The following is a 20664-nucleotide window of genomic DNA, read 5'->3' on the forward strand; positions in this document are numbered from 1 at the left end:
TATGTTTTTTTCTTTGTGGTATTTGTTGGGAAATTGAATTTGAACTAAATTACGAGTATAATTAAATGCAAATGTATATTAATTCAAACATTTGTATTCTTAATGCTAAATGATGTAGAATCAATAGTGGAGAATAGTAAGATTAAACGAGAACTTACCAGTTTGAAGTTTGATCTTGATTTTATGTGGAGTTACGATGAGCGATTACGTGAAGAAGGGTCGTCCGTCTGCGTGTGCGTCAATCTTCAAAGCAGCGGTGTTAAATCACAGATAAAAAGAAGACCTGAGAATAGTAAGATTGTGAAGAAACTAGAACTTCCATATGACCTTGATAGTATGAGGGTGGGAGCGGTGGGCACGTAATCGCTCATCGTAACTCCTCATAAAATCAAGATCAAACTTCAAACTGGTAAGTTCTCATTTAATCTTACTATTTTACTTCGGAGTCACGTGAGTGACTACGTGAAGATTTCAAAGCTCTGTGATTTTACGCCGGTTACGAATCCAGGCGTCACACACTGAATGGATTGACCATGGATGCGTGTAATCATTAAAGCATTCAGACATTACGTAGTTAAGTAAAGAAACTGATGCTTTAAATGAAAGAAAAGTTTTAAAAAAAGTTACCCCTCCCAACCTTGGGGGGGAAACTAAGGGACAGAACTTAAAATGGTACGTGCAAACACCCCCAGTCCGGTTATGGGTTTGTTATAAAACCGGTGGACCGTTATTTCATTCGTCCATCCTGCAGCCACTAGGATGTCGTCAAGGGGCACGTCCATAGCTCTTGCTGCCGACGTAGATGCAACCCAGGTGGAATGAGATTTAACCATATAAATGTTTTCCTGCTACTCCTGCTACTGCCATTACCTCTTTTGACCATCTGGAGATGGTTTGAGTTGACACCTTTTGGTTTGTTTTTTTTATGGCTGATGAGGACCGATTGTTCTGAGCCTCTGAGGTTCTCCGTAACTCTCAGATAGTGGTGTTGGTATGTTACCACCCACACAACCGTTGGTCCTCTGGATATGCCAAGAACTGGATCTCCATCCCTGGCATTCCTTGCCTGCTCTGTTTTATCAGGTTCCTGATTAGGAATGTTATGTTGTTCATATTGGTGGTCATGTAGTCCAACCGTAGCTTTTGCAGTGTCTGGACTCTGTGTCAGCATACCACCTTCAGGGTTAGTTATAGGCGGTCCCCACTGTCAAAGTAGGGTTTGTACCACGCTCACATCCCATGTGTCAGTGTACCTTGACCTTGGAGGTCTTAAATTGTAAATTCCCTTCATGAATTTTGTTGTAAAGGGGTGCGTTCCTATCGAACTGTGCCCTGCTTCCGGCATCAGATTGGAGGAGAGTGCGCCTCTGGCACTTATAGATGCACTATAACTTAGTTTATAGTTATAGTACAGTTGATAGGAACTACAAGACATCCGTTATCCGAACTGTGTTGTATTTGTTCGGACAGTCCTATGCCTTGAAATGGCCTCCTCCGAATCTGCAGACCAACAAGTTATACGTTCATGTAGTGGATGATTGCTCCCTGTAACTGGGTTCACTTGGAGGTCCCTGCTCTTGGGTACAGCCATTTCTGGCTGGACTATAATTCCCAACATTTTTGGGGATCAGGCTTGAGTAGGCCAATCTGGCACTACCAATATGCCTGTGGCTTAGTCTTGCTTGATTTTTGTCAAGCATCGGTTTGTGAGACAAATTGGCGTAAAGCATACATAAACATTCCTCCCCAATTGAGGGAGAAAGCATCCCTTGCTCCTGGATCCAGGTCACAGGACACATATCTGGGTAACTAATGGTTAGTCTAGATGCAAACGGATCAATATCTGGTATGCCAAATTGTGTAGTTATTTTGTTAAAAACTGTCTGATTCAACATCCATTTTGTGTTGTTATTAAACATTCGTGATCCAGCATCTGTCACCGTGTTATATCTACCTCGTAGATTTCCCAAATATTCCTCTCGATACACCAGTGCCAAATGATGTTCGACAATCTATCGTAAGATACAGATTTTCCACCACCCTTGTTAATGGATATATGCCATTATGCAGTGGTGTTATCAATCTGAATTTGAACAAGCACCGGTTGCATCGCTACAGAGAACCTTGAGTCCATATTGTGCCCCAAACAATTCTGGGTAATTGATTCCATGTGTTGGGGAATTACAGACTCCTGCTCATTCCATCTGCCCCCACAGCTTTAGACTGTGTTGGTGTCTCCCCATCGTTAGCTGCTTGTATAGGTCTGAAGAACCCTCGATGGCTTTCGAGCAAAATTTCCCTGAGCTGTCTCCCATTCGTTATCCACCATAGTTATTCAACAATGGCCTCTGCTGGCAATCCATAGTTTGCCAATTCGGCCTGCATGTAATCTGAGTGTTCGTTCCTTTGCTTGCTGTAAGTTCTGGTAATGCAAAGGCCCGTACTGCTGGGAATGCGGCTACTATTTGCCAATTACACTCGCTGTTTGCCTGATAGATGGCTAGAATTTAACTATCAGGTCATTGCAGGCTTAATTAAAATTGTCGTTTGCCCCTAGGCAAAGTCACCAACATATTTACTGTTTTTGATAGTAAATTCTAGGTAATCAATTACCCTTGTAGGTGTCAATTTTGATTTAACTGGATGGATGAGGTAACCAATTCTTTCAAACAGGGTGAATTCTTGGTGACCCCAAAATGGAAATGTCCTCCAAATATGCCATTACTATGTGGTTTTGAGACCTTTGTAGTCCCAGAATTGGTTTCCGTAGTTTAGTCAATAGTCTAGGAGCTGATGTCAACCCATTTGGCAGAGCCATGCCTTTCAGTTAAACTTCAAATATCTCCTGTTCTTAATGAATAGACACCGAATAGTATGCATCTTTGAGGTCGATGCATGCCATGTGACCATTTTATAGGAAGCTCCTATAAAACAGTAGTTAGACCGTAACAAAAAATTGCTGTTTCTAAAAGTCTGTACTGCACAAATGAGTTAAACCTGGATGAAGTGACATCCTCCATCTGTCACCTGTCCTGGAAGGCAATCCTGCCCAAAATACTGGGCCTGCCTTGAAGACAATTCCGGTCCGAGTTCCGTCTGCTTGGAACCTATGTGTGTTGTGCAGTAAAAAATAATCACATGTTGTTATCTGTTTTTTAAAACCAGATCTGAAATTCATGTTATTGTCATTTTGAACAAAAACACAAGAGTAAAATGACCAACATGTAACTGGTCCACAATCCCTTGTTTCAGTAAACCCAGACCCACCTACCTCCATGGCTACCGGTGGTCTTGTGGTAAGCCCAAAGGCCCCTGATGCGGGTTCCTTTTCTCTCCTTGATTGGGAGTTGGACTGGTAGGAAGTGTGGATTCCATGTTTCACCTGACCTCTGCTTGGGTCTTGGTCTGAAAACCTTATCATGCTGAGCCTGCCTTGTCGGACAATTCTGGCCATAATTCTGAGTCTGCCTTGAAAGACGACTCTGATCATATTTCCGTGCCCAGCTTTCAAGCTACCACCGGCTTCAGTGAACTGCTTACCCCCTATGGAGGTGTGGGGTGTGTTGTCGCCTACTGATGAAGTTTGCTTGTCGTTGGTACCTTGATTGGTCCGACAGCTTTTGCTTCCTTCTTCTGGTCTTACCTGAAGAGTGGATTCGGCGGCTGGTTCTCCAAAGTCACCCTGATAGCGCTGTTCCCTTGCCGGCATTTGCCGCCAACTGCTGTCTCTTGAGGCAATATGCATGTGCTTCAGCATATTCATACTTTAATTCGAGATCAGTTACCAACTGATCTCGAAACCAAATTTCGTTTGCACGTTATGTAAGGTTCAAATGACAAATAAATGATATTGTATTGTATTGTAATTCGAGATCAGTTACCTACTGATCACTCACACTCCCCTCCATTGAGAGTGAGATTTGTAGGTAGCCCTGAAAACAGGTGCTGCCGCAGGCCCCTGAGGATACCTGCGCTGACATGGCCCCTCCAGCGGGCCTAAATGAGATTCTTGCTTTGGGTCAGACTGAAACTGACCCAAATATCAGATATCCTCTCCTTAGAGCAGGAGACATTTTCTTGATCTCTATCCAGGGAAGCACCCAGTGGAACCTGGATGATTGCAGAAGTATTTCTTTTCTTTTGTGCTTATTATTTATTTTTTGTAAAGCTCTTTGGTGCAAGTTAACTTAAACAGTGCTATATAAGTAAAAGTTACTTACTTACTTCCTTTCTTCTGCTTGTCCCTGGGAAGGTCCCCCCCCCCCCCCCCCTGCTTTTGTACTCCAATTCAGAGTGGTTTCTTCCATATGTACTTCCCCCTCCAATAGGGAAGACATTGGGTTGCCCCATTATGCGAGGCTCCCAGTACTGCCTGCTGCTGTAGGCCCGGGCTGACACAGCTCTCTCCTTTAGAGCAGGTCATTGTTGGAGCAACTTCTCCAAAAAGTTGCTCCTATGTGGGAGAGTCGTCCTCAGACGCTCTCCGTTGAGGGAGGGTATCCCTTTCCCTCCCCGGACTCTTCTGAGTCAACGGGTTGTTTGACTTGCAGGTGGGTTTTCCCGTACTGCAGGACCACCAACGGAGCTCTCCTCCTGCAACAAGTCCCCTGCCGGTTCAGCTGCCGGCGCTAAATGTCGGGAAACACCGTCGCCCGCTACTGGGAAATGCTGCGGTCTTCGGCAGCCGACTTCCCCGCGGACCATATCTTCGACATCTGGGCCCTGAAACTACAAAAAGTTTCAAGCCCGAAAGAATGCAGGCAAGTGATTCAACTTTCCTTACCTGCCCATCCTAACGGCCTGGGAGGACGCAGTGCCTCTGCCAGTCCGTCGCGCGTTTGCGTTCAGACGTAATGACGAGCACGCAGACGGACGGCCCTTCTTCACGTAGTCACTCACGTGACTCTGAAGTAAAATAGTAAATCTCTGATAATCCACCACTTGATTGTTGGGAAATCCCAAAAGTTTGATATCTGGCTCAGCTGGTATTCCATGCTCCGTCTCAAACACACTAAGGTCCCCGTTTCCCGCACTCCTTCCAAAACATACCAGGGACAGTTTCCCATATTCTCTGTAAAAAAACACGAGGGCTTTTTCCCCACATGCTCCCTCTAAAAACACTCCCGGGCTCCTTTTCCCATGCATCATAAAAAACACATTAAGACCCTATTTCTATGTTACTTCACCCACACTTGCTTTAAACTCACAGGGCCCTTTAATCCACTGACCTTTGTAAATGCACCACATTGTGTTTCCTGTATTCCTTTTAACAGAGCTCACTGGAAAATGTATGAAACTATTCTGTAGCATTTAAAAAAAAAATGGAAAGTGTGTTGGGATATTAATAGGAGTAATGCCCAGTGGTCTGAAAGATCTGCCAATTCAGCATCCTATCAGCCAGTACAGTTAGGGTGGCACGGTGGCGTTACAGTAGAGTTGCTGCCTTACAGTGCCAGAGACATGGGTTTGATCCTGACTACGGGTGCTTGTCTATATGGAGTTTGTACGTTCTCCCCGTGACCTGCGTGGGTTTTCTCCGTGATCTTTGGTTTCCTCCCACACTCCAAAGACGTACAGATCTGACTTGGTATAATTGCATAAATGTAAAATTGTTCCTTGTGTGAGTAGGGTAAAGTTAATGTGCAGGGATCGCTGATCGGTGTATATTCGGTGGGCCAGAGGATCTTTTTCCGCGCTGTATCTTTAAAGTAAAAAACTAAACACCAAAGTCCCAAAGGTGCCACATTATTGGAATTTTAACTGCATTTTTCAAAAGTCAAGAGTGTTTAATTGTCATGTGTACCAGCAACGGAACAATTAAATTCTTACTTGCTGCAGCTTTACAGGTCCATTAGCACAATAACACACAAACAAATCAATAATACAATAAATTATTAATCAGGTAACCAGATCATAATGCTATAAAAATGTAGTACATGGTGCAACCAAAACAAACTCAGTAGCAGATGATAGTTGCTGAGATAAGGTGGAGGTTATTGTTCTAAAGCCTGATGGTTGCTGGGAAGAAGGTGTTCTTGAACTGGTGATCACAGTTTTCAGGCACCTATACCTTCTTCCCAACAATATTAACAAAAAGGAAGTGTAGCCCCACAGGTCTTTGATGACATTAGCGACCTTTTTGAAGTAGCGCCTCCAGTAGATCCCTTTGATGGCGGTGATGTCATTACCTGTGATAAGACTTATTGCAGCCTCCATTATTCCTGGGCATCTAGTTACTGAACCAGGTCATGATACACACAGGCAATACTCTCAGCATCCATACACTTGTAGATGTTTGATAGTAGTATTTGTCGATATACTTAATCTCCTCAACCTTTTGAGGAAATAGATGAGTTAATGAGCTTTCTTAGTGATTGCAACAATATGTTGGCCCAGGACTGGTGTAGAGAAAGTTCACATGGTGAGAAAGTTAAAACTGTTAATTGCTGTCCTGTTGATGAAGATCGATTCTTTCATATTTACTCTCCCTTTCTGAAGTCAACAATCCGCTCCTTGGTCTTGTGAATATTGAGAGCAAGGTTGTTGTTCTGGTCCCATCAATCAGCTTGTCAATTTCTCTCTAACTCATCATTACCCATTATTCGCCCAATAATTTGTCTGCTGGTATTGCCTGCCAATTTAAGGATGACATACGAGCTGTGACTGCACAGTGTTGCATACAGTGAGAGAGTAGAGCAGGGGACTGAGCATAGAGCCTTGAGGTACTGCTGTGTTGATCATTATTGAGGGGAAACTGCTGTTAATTCCTTACGATTTTGAGAGTTGTGAATGTAGCATTCAAACAAACCAGTCTCTTCCTCCATCGACACCATTCATAGCAAAAGGATTTGAGTATAGGTGCAGGGAGGTTCTTCGTGAGACCACACCTGGAGTATTGCGTACAGTTTTGGTCTCCTTATCTGAGGAAAGACATTGTTGCCATAGTGGGAGCACAGAGAAGATTCACCAGACTGATTCAGTCTGAAGAAGGGTTTCGGCCCGAAATGTTGCCTATTTCCTTCGCTCCATAGATGCTGCTGCACCCGCTGAGTTTCTCCAGCATTTTGTGTACCTTCGATTTTCCAGCATCTGCAGTTCCTTCTTGAACAAAATTCTTAAGGGGTTGGACAGGCTAGATGCAGGAAGATTGTTCCCGATGTTGGGGAAGTCCAGAACAAGGGGTCACAGTTTAAGGATAAGGGCTGAGATGAGAAAAATATTTTTCACACAGAGAGTGGTGAATCTCTGGAATTCTCTGCCACAGAAGGTAGTTGAGGCCAGCTCATTGCCTATATTTAAGAGGGAGTTAGATGTAGCCCTTGTGGCTAAAGGGATCAGGGGGTATGGAGAGAAGGCAGGTACAGGATACTGAGTTGGATGATCAGCCATGATCATTTTGAATAGCGGTGCAGGCTCGAAGGGCCGAATGGCCTACTCCTGCCCCTATTTTCTATGTTTCTATACTTCAATCTGCTCAGGATAGCGACCAACATAATCGAGGAACACTCACATCCCAGTCATTCTCTCTTATCCCTCTCCCACTGGCAGAAGATTCAAAAGCTTGAAAGCACATACCAGCAGATTCAAGAACAGCTTCATCCGTGCCATCACCAGACTCTTTAAACGGACCTCTCGTATGCAAGGGATCAATTCCGGATCTTGTGTAGCTCTTGCACTTTTTTTTTAATATGCACTTTCTCTGTAGTTGTAATACTATAATTCTGCACACTTTTTTCTTTTGCGCTACCTAATGCACTCATGTATGGTAGACGAAAATGCTGGAGAAACTCAGCAGGTGAGGCAGCATCTATGGAGCGAAGAATAGATGACGTTTCGGGTCGAGACCCTTCTTCAGACTGATGTGGAGGTAGGGGGTGCGGGAAGAAGAAAGGAAGAGGCGGAGACATTATGCTGTGAGAGAGCTGGGAAGGGGAGGTGAAGGAGGTGATGAAGCCGAGTTTTAGTTAAAAATATAAGAAGATATTAAATTGGTTTCTGGGCTAGCTTACAGCTTATATTTAGTGTCAAATTAGGCTTTCCTCAGGTTGCGGGGTGTGTGAGATAACATTGTCTCCCAAGTGAAGGAGCTAGAGAGATATCTTTGAAGTGAGATGCCATAAACCAAATGACCAATGTGTATGGGGGAGGATGCAATAAAGCAGATGGCCTATGTTTATGAGGGACCAAGTGACAAAGAAGATATACAATGTTTTTAGTATATCTTGTACCATGTAAAAAAAAGGTTTGATGTGATGCATTCTGTGGAAACCTTTTCCAGTACTTCTGACCATGACTAATGTCTGTGGAATGTGATAAGGGGACAAAAAACCTATTTAAAGCAATGTAATTCTGTTGTTCATAGAAGGTGGCTGAGCACAGTCAAGTGTCTGTGTTGGTCACTTGACTGGAATTCTCGCTCCCTTCCATCGGCCGATGTTAAGTAAAGTTTTGAACTGGTCCACCAAACAGTTTGTGTGGTGTCTGTTTATTAAGAAGCAAACCTGGTTTAGTAGTTAAGATAAGTAGCTTTTTCAGAGGGAGAAAGCAAGGTCAACCTGAAATTGGAGGTCAATGTTCATACAGCTGGGGTGCAAACTGCCCAAGCGAAATATGAGGTGTTGCTCCTCCAATTTGCGGTGGGACTCACTCTGGCCATGGAGGAGGCCCAGGACAGAAAGGTGGGATTCGGAATGGGAATGGGAGTTGAAGTGCTGAGCCACCGGAAGATCAGGTTGGTTAGTGCGAACCGAGCGTAGGTGTTGGACGAAGCGATCGCCAAGCCTAGGCTTGATCTCACCGATGTAGAGCAGCTGACACCTAGAGCAGCGGATGCAATAGATGAGGTTGGAGGAGGTGCAGGTGGACCTCTGCCTCACCTGGAAAAATTGCTTGGGTCCTTGGATGGAGTCAAGGGGGGAGGTAAAGCGACAAGTGTAGCATTTCCTGTGGTTGCAAGGGAAAGTACCAGGGGAGGGGGTGGTTTGGGTGGGAAGGGACGAATTGACCAGGGAATTACGGAGGGAGCAGTCTCTGCGAAAAGCCGAAAGGGGAGGAGATGGGAAGATGTGGCCAGTGATGGAATCCCATTGGAGGAGGCGAAAATGTCAGAGGATTATCTGTTGTATGTGACGGCTGGTGGGGTGGAAGGTGAGGACAAGGGGAACTCTGTCCTTGTTACGAATGGGGGGATGGGGGGTGAAAGCGGAGCTAAGGGATATAGAGGAGACCCTGGTGAGAGCCTCATCTATAGTCGAAGAGGGGAACCCCCGTTCCCTAAAGAATGAGGACATCTCCGGTGTCCTGGCTTGGAACACCTCATCCTGGCTGCATACCTCATGTATGGTATTTATTTACCTGGACAGCAAGGAAAACAAAGTTTTTCCCTGTATCATGACATGCATGATAATAAACATATACCAATAACAAAAGGATGGGCTCAGCTTGGCTTCATCCACCACTTGTTCTTTGTCTTCTCCATTATCATCTCCAGCCTTTGTGACCATCTCCACCCTTCCCTCTCCAACCTGACTCGTCTGCCAATCGACTTACCTTCCCTGCACTCATCTGCCAATTACAAGATCTTGCCCAACTATCCCCTAAACATTTTCTACTCACTATCTATCTTCTACTGCAGTCTTGTGAGTCCCAATCTGAAACATTATACATTTACCTCCATAAATACTGCCTATTTAATGTCATGGAAACATAGAAACATAGAAAATAGGTGCAGGAGGAGGCCATTCGGCCCTTCGAGCCAGCACCGCCATTCATTGTGATTTTGACTGATCGTCCCCAATCAATAACCCGTGCTTGCCTTCTCTCCATATCCCTTGATTCCACTAGCCCCTAGAGACCTCAGAGACTTCAAGATCTCAGTTTCAGAGTGGGTGCTTCATGATGTTTAAATTGACACATAATGGAGGGGTGCAGCAAAGCATGCACTGAACCCAGGGGGAATGATTGGGTGTTTGAAGAGGTTGTGGGAAAGCATCTTTTCCAGAACAGCTTGGCACATTTTGAATCATGAAAGCACTGTGACTCATTGAGTTAATATTATGTTTCTTGGTACGGTACATATGCATTCCCTCACGAGAAAGGAATTTCAGGCGTGATGCTCTTATTCATGGAGCAAGTGTTTACTAAATCTAATAGGTGTGCCAGAAAATTGGAAAATAGTGGGATTAATGATGTAATTACAGATAATTCCAGAAATTTCTCTGCCAGCAAAGAGAAAAACAAAGTTAACATTTGGTGTTGGTCGTCTCTCATCACAGTTTCACAGTTCTAATGAAAGCTCTTCGACTTGTTGACCATTCCCAACATTCTCTTGCTATATTTCAGATTTCCAGGAACTGTAGTCTTGTTTTGCATTTGAGCAGTGAACAGAAATTGACATTATATACACCATACTTCATAGTCTCAGAATTTCTGATCATCTCACAGACAATGAAGTTCTTCAGAAATATACTCCCTGATGTAAAGTGGCAATAAGTAGCACTGTGGTTCATTTTTTATCGTGTTCTTAATAACATTAAAATGTGTGTTTTACACGCCTACACAAATGCCTACTTTCATGCAGTTCATCTCTTTAAAAAAAAAAGGATTAAGTCACATTTGGAATTATTATTGAGAAACCCATAAAAAAGATTTTATTATTATTGAAAAATGAATATTATCATTCTCGTCTGAGCAGCAGGAATTCTAAGCCCTTCCAAATGGTTATTGCTCTATTGGTCACACCAGCAATACATGAATCAAAATGTTACAGAAAATATTAGAATATTGAAGTTAGATTAAAAGATTGATGGCAACTTCTCCTTACAAATTAATACATTCATTCAATTATAGTTTTAAAATGTAGGAAACAAAAATCATTAGCCATGTATTTTAAAATGGTATTTGATAGTCCTTACCCGCATCAGAACATTGGACTACACGCACTTGGCATACACAATTTAAAGGACATGTGAAAAATCGATAATCTGCCGTGGGTGCTGGGATTGTAATTTGTTCAGATTGACTAATATCTGACGTGTTCTGGGGCGGATCCTGTTGCCAAATATCCCAGTCTTTCAGGAAGTGAAGAAATTCATTCTCAAATAAAGATGTAGCAGAACTCAGTGCCACAATGGAAAGGATCACGAGTGTTTTCATGATTAATCTTTGATGATACGACTTAGTGCCTAACAAAATGAAGAAAATAGAAACAATAAAGCAAGGTTAGGGCACATATTAAAACCCAATTATAACATTACAAAAATTATTTAAAATGTGTGAATTGAACTTTAAAGTGTTCAATCTGTGTCAGTACATTAGATCTATACATTGACTGCAGTCTCTTTTGTTAATTCTACTGTACCTCATTGACTTTTCCTCAACCATAGCTTATCGTTCCAAATTGATTGATAGGGCCCACATATGAGTTGCCTCAGTCACCCCATTTCTGTACGATGCTCCACCACCCACCTGTTTCCAGATCGTAGTCTATCCTTTTGATCATATTAGAGTGATAGCACGACCAAATAAATCTTTACCTCCTGCTCTGGCTTCAGTTATTCCCTCGGTGACAAGTCAAGTCAAGTTTATTTGTTACATACACATACGAGATGCGCAGTGAAATGAAAGTGGCAATGCTCGCGGACTTTTGTGCAAAAGACAAACAACCAAACAACCAAACAAACTATAAACACAATCATAACACACATATTCTTTTACATAATAAATAATGGAAGGAAAAACGTTCAGTAGAGTTAGTCCCTGGTGAGATAGGTGTTTACAGTCCGAATGGCCTCTGGGAAGAAACTCCTTCTCAACCTCTCCGTTCTCACCATATGGCAACGGAGGCGTTTGCCTGACCGTAGCAGCTGGAACAGTCCGTTGCAGGGATGGAAGGGGTCTCCCATGATATTGTTGGCTCTGGAGTTGCACCTCCTGATGTATAGTTCCTGCAGGGGGGCAAGTGAAGTTCCCATAGTACGTTCGGCGAACGCACTACTCTCTGCAGAGCCTTCTTGTCCTTGGCAGAGCAATTCCCAAACCAGATGGTAATGTTCCCGGACAAGATACTTTCCACCGCCGCTGAGTAGAAACACTGGAGGATCCTCGGAGACACTCTGAATTTCCTCAATTGCCTGAAGTGGTAAAGGCGCTGCCTTGCCTTACTCACGAATGCTGAGGCGTGTGATGCCCATGTCATATCCTCGGAGATGTGGACTCCCAGATATTTAAAACAGTTCACCCTATCCACAGGATCCCCATTTATCCTCAATGGAGTGTACGTCCTCGGATGATGTGCCCTCCTAAAGTCCATGATCAGCTCCTTCGTTTTTTTGATGTTCAAGAGGAGGCTGTTATCCTGGCACCAGAGTGCTAGATCAGCCACCTCCTCCCGGTAGGCCCTCTCATCATTGTCTGAGATCAGGCCCACCACCACAGTGTCATCAGCAAACTTAATTATTGAGTTGGAGCTGAACCTAGCCACACAGTCATGTGTGTACAGGGAGTACAATAGGGGGCTGAGGACGCAACCCTGGGGCGATCCTGTGCTCAGGATGAGGGACTTGGATGTATTCCCTCCCATCTTGACTACCTGGGGCCTGGAGGTGAGAAAGTCCAGGACCCAGGCACACAGGGAGGTGTTGAGCCCCAATTCCATTAGCTTCCCAGCCAGTCTGGTGGGGACTATCGTGTTGAAGGCTGAACTGTAGTCCATGAACAGCATCCTCACGTAGCCCCCCTTCTGGCTGTCCAGATGGGAGAGAACGGTGTGCAAGACCTGGGAGACCGCATCGTCGGACGGTATGCGAACTGCAACAGGTCCATGTTCCGAGGGAGGAAGGCGCAGATGTGTTTCTTCACCAGCCTCTCAAAGCATTTCATGACTACCGAGGTAAGGGCCACCGGACGGTAGTCATTCAGACAGCCTGGGGAGGCATTTTTTGGTACCGGTACAATGATGGATTTTTTGAAGCAGGCAGGGACCACGGACTTGTCCAGAGAGAGGTTGAATAATGTAGTGAGCACTGGAGCTATTTGTGACACCAGTTACTTCAACCACCATCCTACCACCGCCACTGCTTTCCCTTTTATTTTTTCATGTTGATGAAGTAGGTGCACCTTGCCTTACTCTGCTGGATACCTGTCCAGCGTCACAAATACACATTCTGCATGAGGCAACAACACACATGTACTGAGAGTTTGGGATTTGTTTGCATTCTGAATATTCTATGCAGATTATGTGACTCCTTTAACAGCCAAATTCTCAAGTGTTTCTCGGATCTTTCTGTAATTGCCACTTGAAGTCCCATTCACTAGACATTCTGACCTGTTCACCAATGCTGTCTCACTGTGGCTTGGCGCAGTTTGCAGGAGTATCTCTTTATCCCTTTACTGAGCACATTGTGGAATAAGGTTGATTTAATTAAATTTGCACATTAAATCTGGAAACCATGTTGTCTTGTGTCAGGAATTGTAAACTTGTGATAGTGCCTCCGTTGCCATGCTGTGAGAACGGAGAGGATGAAAAGGAGTTTCGCCCCAGAGACCATTAGGACTGTAAACTCCTATCTCTCCAGGGACTAACTTTACTGTAGCATTTTACTGCTGTGTTGTGTCTTTTTAAAATAACTGTTTTTTTCCTTTTTCTTCCCTTCCACAAATTTGTGATAAGTGAATATGTGATTCTGTTCCATTCTGTTTGTAGTATGTTTGTCTGTTTTTTGCACAATCCGCAAGCATTGCCACTTTTCATTTTACTGCATAACTCGTATGTGTATGTGACGAATAAACTTGACTTGACTTGTTATGTCAACATGTTTTGGGGTGTTGCAGAGAATAATAAACAGGGATCCCAATGGTACATTTTGTAGTCAGGATAGGTTGCGTCCTTTAAGAATAGGATGCTAACCAACCTGACCACACAATATACTATTGGAGGTTTGTCCTTCCCGGTAGCTGAATCTTCCCACTGGTGCCACTCTGTTTTCCTACCTTTTGGTGCTACGATAACTGATAATTTATCCATTTCTTCATATCTCTAATTGCTCACATTGTTCAAAGACAGAAGTGATAAACAAAGGAACAATTGACTGGTTTCCACTTCAGTATCTTGTGGTAAATCCTTTTCTTTTTGTATTAGGGTTACCTTGTAGTGGCACCTAGTGGTGGCCTGAGGAATCACAAACCCACGTTATTGGCTGGCGCGGTCACGTGATCGCGGGAGTGTTTTCGCGGGCTTTTGTATAGCATTCATTCAAGCTCCACCTTGTTAGAAGGAGCTTCGTATTTTTGGCTGTTCTAAACGCGTTTGAGTAAATCACTTTATTGTTGTTCAAAATAAAGAATCTTACCTTTCTCAAGATTAGATTAGATTAGATCCTTTATTTATCATTCAGACCTTACGGTCTGAACGAAATGTCGTTACCTCAATCGACTCTATTCGCTAAAGGGTGACCCCGTCAGTCCGATCGTTTTTATTCGGAATCGATCATGCAAGCCACCGCTAACCCCGACACCCAGCTTCCCCAGTAAAATGTTGTGGGCCTGAAACTGCCCGTTTTCTGGGCTGAGCAGCCTCAAGTGTGGTTCACGCACGTTGATGCCCAAATCCACCTCAGAAATATCGTCGCGGACGCCACCCGATATTTCTACGTGGTCGGGGCGGGTTGCTGCCCAACCTGCAGCATCCTCCAGCTATCGGCAAGGCCCTGCTGCTCCGCACGTTTGGGTTCAGCAGCCGCTCCATATGGATGGCCTCGGCGATCGGATGCCGTCCGCACTCATGAGCGAGATGCTCGCTCATGAGTGACGGCCACCGACCCTGCCTGATGTTCGAGCAGGCCTTCGTGGAGCAGATGCCCGATGACACCCGCCTGCTCATCGCTGGGTCGGGCTTCGCCAACCCCCTGCAGCTTGCGAACGGGCTCGCCAAGCAGCAGGACGGTGGGTCCATCAATCAGGTGTCCGCGCCCATGCACCAGCAGCCTCGCAGAGATGTCCAACCCTCCGCTGCTGTCGCCACGTCACAGCCGCCCGCCGGAGACTGTGGTAAACGCTAGTGGTGCTACTACCACCAACTCCGGGGTGCCGAGGCCCGACGATGACGCGCCCCCTGCTCGTTTGATCGTCAGTAGAGGCTATCTTTTACCGTTGCGGACGCTGCTGGGCGCCGATTTCCTCTGGGCCTTTTCGCTACTGATGGACCTGCGGGGCAGGCGCCTTGTTCCACCGGTGTGCCCCAGGCCCGCGGAACCTCCCAGCCCACAGCTGAGCGCGGTAGCCGATGGGAGATGACCCTTCTACGGATTGCTAAAGAGGAGTTCAGATAGATGGAGGACATGGGAATCGTGCGGCGCTCTGATAGCCCGTGGGCATCCCATTGCAGATGGTCCTTAAAGCATCTGGGGGGTGGAGACCGTGCGGGGATTATTGGCGCTTGAATGCCGTTATGACCGGCGACCGTTATCCGGTCCCACATATCCAGGATTTCACGGCCCATCTGGAAGGCGGCACATTTTTTTCCCAAGGTGGACCTGGCTACCACCAGATTCCCATCCACCCTGACGACATGCCTAAGACCGCCACCGTCACCCCATTTGGCCTTTTCAAGTGGCTGCTCATGCCGTTTGGATTAAAGAATGCCGCGCAGACTTTCCAATGGCTCATTGACATAGTGGGTCGGGGGTTAGAGTTCATATTCATCTACCTAGACGACATTCTGGTCGCTCCTGGGGCATCATGTCACCTCGCAGGGTGCGACCCCGCTACCCACAAGGTGGAGGCCATTCGGCAGTTCCCTCGGCTGCTGGACCGCTGGGCTGCTGCTTCGACTGCCCTCACGGTGAATGTCTCTGATACAGATGTTGGAGCAGTGCTCGAACAGCTCATCGACGGCCGCTGGTAGCCACTGGCCTTTTCCAACCGTCATCTGCAGCCTCCTGAGCGCAGCTACAGCGCCTTCGACCAGGAGCTCCCCCCCCCTGTACCTGGCGACCATTTTCTGGAGGGCAGGCCGTTCACGGCTTTCACTGACCACAAGCCCCTGATATTCGCCTTGGACAAGGTGGCCTGAGCGTGATAGGCGGTGGTGTGGTGCAACTGCACCCTGTACAGCTGCGCCAGAGCCGCACACAAAGCGGAAGTAAACTGAGCCCCATGATCGGTGGAAATGTCCGCAGGCACCCCAAAACGAGCAATCCAATGGGCCGCGGGACCCCAAAAACACCACCATCCTGTACTCGAAACTACTTAGTACAGGCATGTCTCCAAATGAGCCAATTCAACCAAGGGAGGATATTTATAGTGTGTGAAAAAAAAAGTGACATCATTTGTGCCACGTGATGATTTAACAACACTTCACAGTTCACAATGTTCATTCAAGATTTAATGGGAAAGCTCGGGAGACGGACAAGTCACTCGCACAAATAACAGAAATGCCAAGTACCCGTGGGAACTCTTTATCTACCCCCCCGTTATATCGTGTGATATCGTGCTAGACGCGATCACGTGATCGCGGGAGTGTTTCGCGGGCTTTTGTAAAGCATTCATTCAAGCTCCACCTTGTTAGAAGGAGCTTCATATTTTTGGCTGTTCTAAACGCGTTTGAGTAAATCGTTTTATTGTCGTTCAAAATAAAGAATCTTACATTACTCAATTGACTCGACTCACCAAAACCTCATCTTTTTAAATGTCATGCATTTGTAATATCTTGGGCTTTAGATGAGAAAACTAAATTTATTTTTTCATACAGGCTAACCTACTGAGTGCTCAATAAATGTTTTATTTCAAAATTTGAAACGTCTACAAAACTTAGTCTTGCTCAGTGCACTAAGTGTGTTCTTTCCTGCATACTGAACATATTAAAGAAAACAGCATCTGCTATTATTCACCACATAGTACATGAATATAATTAAATGCTCAAAAATGTATGAGATAATTTTTAGTTGTGCAGTCAGTTTATGATTAAGGCTTTGAGTTACATCTGCTAAATATGCTTATGGGGCTTTCTCACGGGGCGACTTGACGCAAGAGGTAACCAGAGTTGAATATCGTGGGAACCTCGTACGATAACCGTACGGCATTCGTGGACCATCGTGGCGCTAACGGCAGGTACTCGTGTAACTTGTTGACTCGGGAGAAAATTCAAGCAAGCTTGAATTTCTCCAAGAGTGACTTGTACACTTGTGGTTGAACATTGAAACATTATATGGACGTAGTGGCCAGTGCGATATCCGTAATAACTCTTATTGTTTACCGTGGGAACTCCTGCGAACGGTGAACCTGGAAGCTGGACAGAGGGGACAGAAGGTGAGTAAAAAAGGTGGTCTCAATATCGCCACTGGAACATGTGTCCATTGAGACCTCCCTCCTCTTAATTCTCTTTTTAATTAATCTCACCCTTCTGCCTTCACGCAAGCGTCCTCGATTCACATAGAGGGCTGCTGCATACAGCGCGTCAATGAAAAACACCACCATCCTGTACTCAAAACTACTTAGTACAGGCATGTCTCCAAATGAGCCAATTCAACCAAGGGAGGATATTTATAGTGTGTGAAAAAAAAAGTGACATCATTTGTGCCACGTGATGATTTAACAACACTTCACAGTTCACAATGCTCATTCAAGATTTAACGGGAAAGCTCGGGAGACGGACAAGTCACTCGCACAAATAACAGAAATGCCAAGTACCCGTGGGAACTCTTTACCTACCCCCCCCGTTATATCGTGTGATATCGTGCTAGACCACGACCACTTCACTCTGGTTACATCTTGTGTCAAGTCGCCCTGTGAGAAAGCCCAATTACCATATTCCGTCTCATTTGTCGTTTAATGTTTGCACCATGATTAATCATATGAGTACTAATTATTTTCCATATCAGGAAAGCTGGCCTTCCTAAACCGACATACATATTTTGGAAAATTTCTCAGAACACTTCCAGAAATGTTATGGTGATCCAATTTACATTGTAATATTATTTCTACATTAAATGAGGGAACGTGCATACCAATATCAATGATGTATGATCCAGGGAACTCTAGAACAGTACTGGTTGATTTTATGTTGAATTCTGGGTTTAAAAATGTGCTATTAACTTCACACCTTGGTGAAGCTCATTATTAAGGAGCCTTGCTCTCAAACGCAGTTTGTATCCATTTTATGGAGTGAACTGGTGGCTCTGTCAGACCATGATTAATTGTAATACTTGTCAGCATCCTGCAGCCTAAAGGGCCTGTCCCAGCAGCATGTGATTGCATGCGTCTAGCGCGACCAAACGAGGCGTACGGCCTCGCTGGGACCGGTCCCACTTCCAACCGCGGAGCTGTCTGGAGTTGTGCGGGGCTGGTCCTGACATCATACTCACCAATCAGCTGGGCAGGCGGCGGGCCTACTAAATTTGGATGTCGCACGGCGTCGGACGGTTGCATCATCGCGCAATGGCACGCCGGGTGGTGATGTCATCGCACAACGCCATGCACTAGGCGTACGGCGTCAAGACGCTGCATACGCCCGTTGAGGCGCTGCGTACGCCCTCAATGCGGCTGCGGGCCGACAGGTCATTGTCGCGCGGAATTTGTGGACAGTGTCAGCTTTTCGGAGCCCCGCGCGATGTCGGGACCAGCCCCGCACAACTCCATACGGCTCCGGCGATCGAAGTGGGACCGGCCCCGCGAGGCTGTACGGCTCAAGCGACCACGTTATGTCGCGCTAGCCGCGTGCAGTTGCATGCTGGTGGGACAGGTCCTTAATGCAATTTTTTTTTTAAGCCAATTACAAACCAAAGGCTTGATTGAATTTCAGCAAAAGTGTTAAACTAACTACACTAATTGGCTATGATTATGCACAATTTCAGGGGGGTTTTCAAAGTAAATTAAATGGAAAATCAATTCAATAGGCGTCTAATGTACCAGATTCACACTTTTGCCACAGCCCACAGTTATAAATTACTTAATTTAATCATAAAATCAACCAGGAACAATCTTGGAGATGAGGAGCCTATGAATACATTGAAGTAGTTAAATATAATTTAGAAGGAAGTTCATCCACTTGTAGAGACATGTGGCACAGAATCAGGCTCTTTGGTCCAATGAATGCTTGAAACATCAACCACTTTTTACATTAATCCCATTTTATTTCCTCTGCATTATCATCCTCTCCCCCTGTATTCTACTACATAATTACACACCAGGGGTAATTTACAATGGCCAATTAACATATGAACCTGCATTTATTTGGTATATGAGAGGACTCTTGAGCATCTGTAGAATGTTCTTCCTGTGGTAGCTGAGAAAACACAATCTGCCACAGGCAATGACGGTCCATTTTCATACTGCCATCATAGGGTCTGTCCTCACCTTCTCCATCATGGTCTGGTTTGGCTCAGTAGCTCTACTCAACAGCCAAACGTTGGTAGCCTCCTTTTGCTCTGGTATTTTATTTCATTCTTCACACGTTTAAATTATAATGTTTTATTTTTATTTATCTATATATCGTGTTGTTACTTGCGAGCAAAGCACCAAGGCAGATTCCTTGTATGTATACATACTTGGCTAATAAAATGTATTCAAAAATATTCAATTCAATAGGCACAGTCACAGGAAGAAGGCAGACTCCATGCAGATAGTATCAGATGTCAGGATTGAACCCAGCTCTTTGGAGATATGAGGCAACAGTTATTTCAGCTGCACAATTGCACCACAAATGTTTTTGAGAGTTTTGTCATAAGGATTATGGTGTTTATAGTGATTAACTATTTTAATAACAATTTGGTAAAGTAGGGAATGTGGGCGAAGTAATCATTAATCGTGTTGGACTTAATTTTACTGTAATAATTAACATTATTCCCATTAATATTACTAAGCTCATTTCTGCCACAATAACTATACATTGGTACAAAAAATATAGCATTTAATTATTTTTATTAATAGTCATTAATATATGTGTTATTTTTAAATATTAGTTTTAAAAGGTAGAAACAAAAAATTGCATTAGAAAGATAAAGATTAGCTAATTTTTTGATTTATTTGTATAGGTTATTTTAATTTTAATCATGTTCTTGTTAGTTTCAATTGCATTGTGACCTCATTTTACTTTGATTTCAAAATGTTATAAAATATTACAGATGTTTCTCGGGACAATAATAAAAATAATCTTTTGTCCAGATTAAATTTCTGTGTAATTTTAATCATATATTTTACCAATACTACGAGTATTTCTACTTTTATTTTTGACTTCCAATTGTTTGGAAATGCAGATTTCATAAAGTAAATATGAAATATGCTACGAGATATGATATTCAGAAATCAAAGAATAAGACAGGTGCCAGTTTTTTTGTTAAAACTGCCCACTTATTATTATCTTGTATTTTCTCCAATGGGTTACCAAATTTCCACTGAATCCACTCCCATTATCCCTTTAGACAGTGCATTCAGATCCTATCAATTCAATGGTTTAAAAAAACCTATTGTCTGTGGAAAATTTTGAAAGATGTAATTCCAGTAATAATAAAATGCAAAAGTAACTTATTTGTTGAGGCTGAGCATTATCAATGTCAAAGTGTTCAATGAGCTGTGCATGAAACAAGAATGCTGTTGGTAGATGTTATATTAGCTTGTTATCACACTTAAAATGGACTTCCAATATTATATACCTCTGTTGTGCGTGAGCCA

General features: G+C 44.2%; 2 protein-coding genes across 2 annotated transcripts in view; one reads left to right on the top strand and one right to left on the bottom strand.

Annotated features, from left to right (window-relative positions):
* Positions 1-20664, top strand: part of cenpp (centromere protein P) — a 287161-nt gene that overhangs the window by 176793 nt on the left and 89704 nt on the right. The window lies entirely within an intron of this gene.
* LOC129704876 (asporin-like) overlaps positions 1-20664 on the bottom strand; it is a 43467-nt gene that overhangs the window by 21266 nt on the left and 1537 nt on the right. Inside the window, 1 exon segment of the mRNA XM_055648275.1 lies at positions 10914-11183. Within this exon segment, the coding sequence (XP_055504250.1) occupies positions 10914-11154 (241 nt within the window). The 5' untranslated portion in view covers positions 11155-11183.

The sequence above is a fragment of the Leucoraja erinacea genome, chromosome 16 (assembly GCF_028641065.1).
Source record: "Leucoraja erinacea ecotype New England chromosome 16, Leri_hhj_1, whole genome shotgun sequence".
NCBI lineage: Eukaryota > Metazoa > Chordata > Chondrichthyes > Rajiformes > Rajidae > Leucoraja > Leucoraja erinaceus.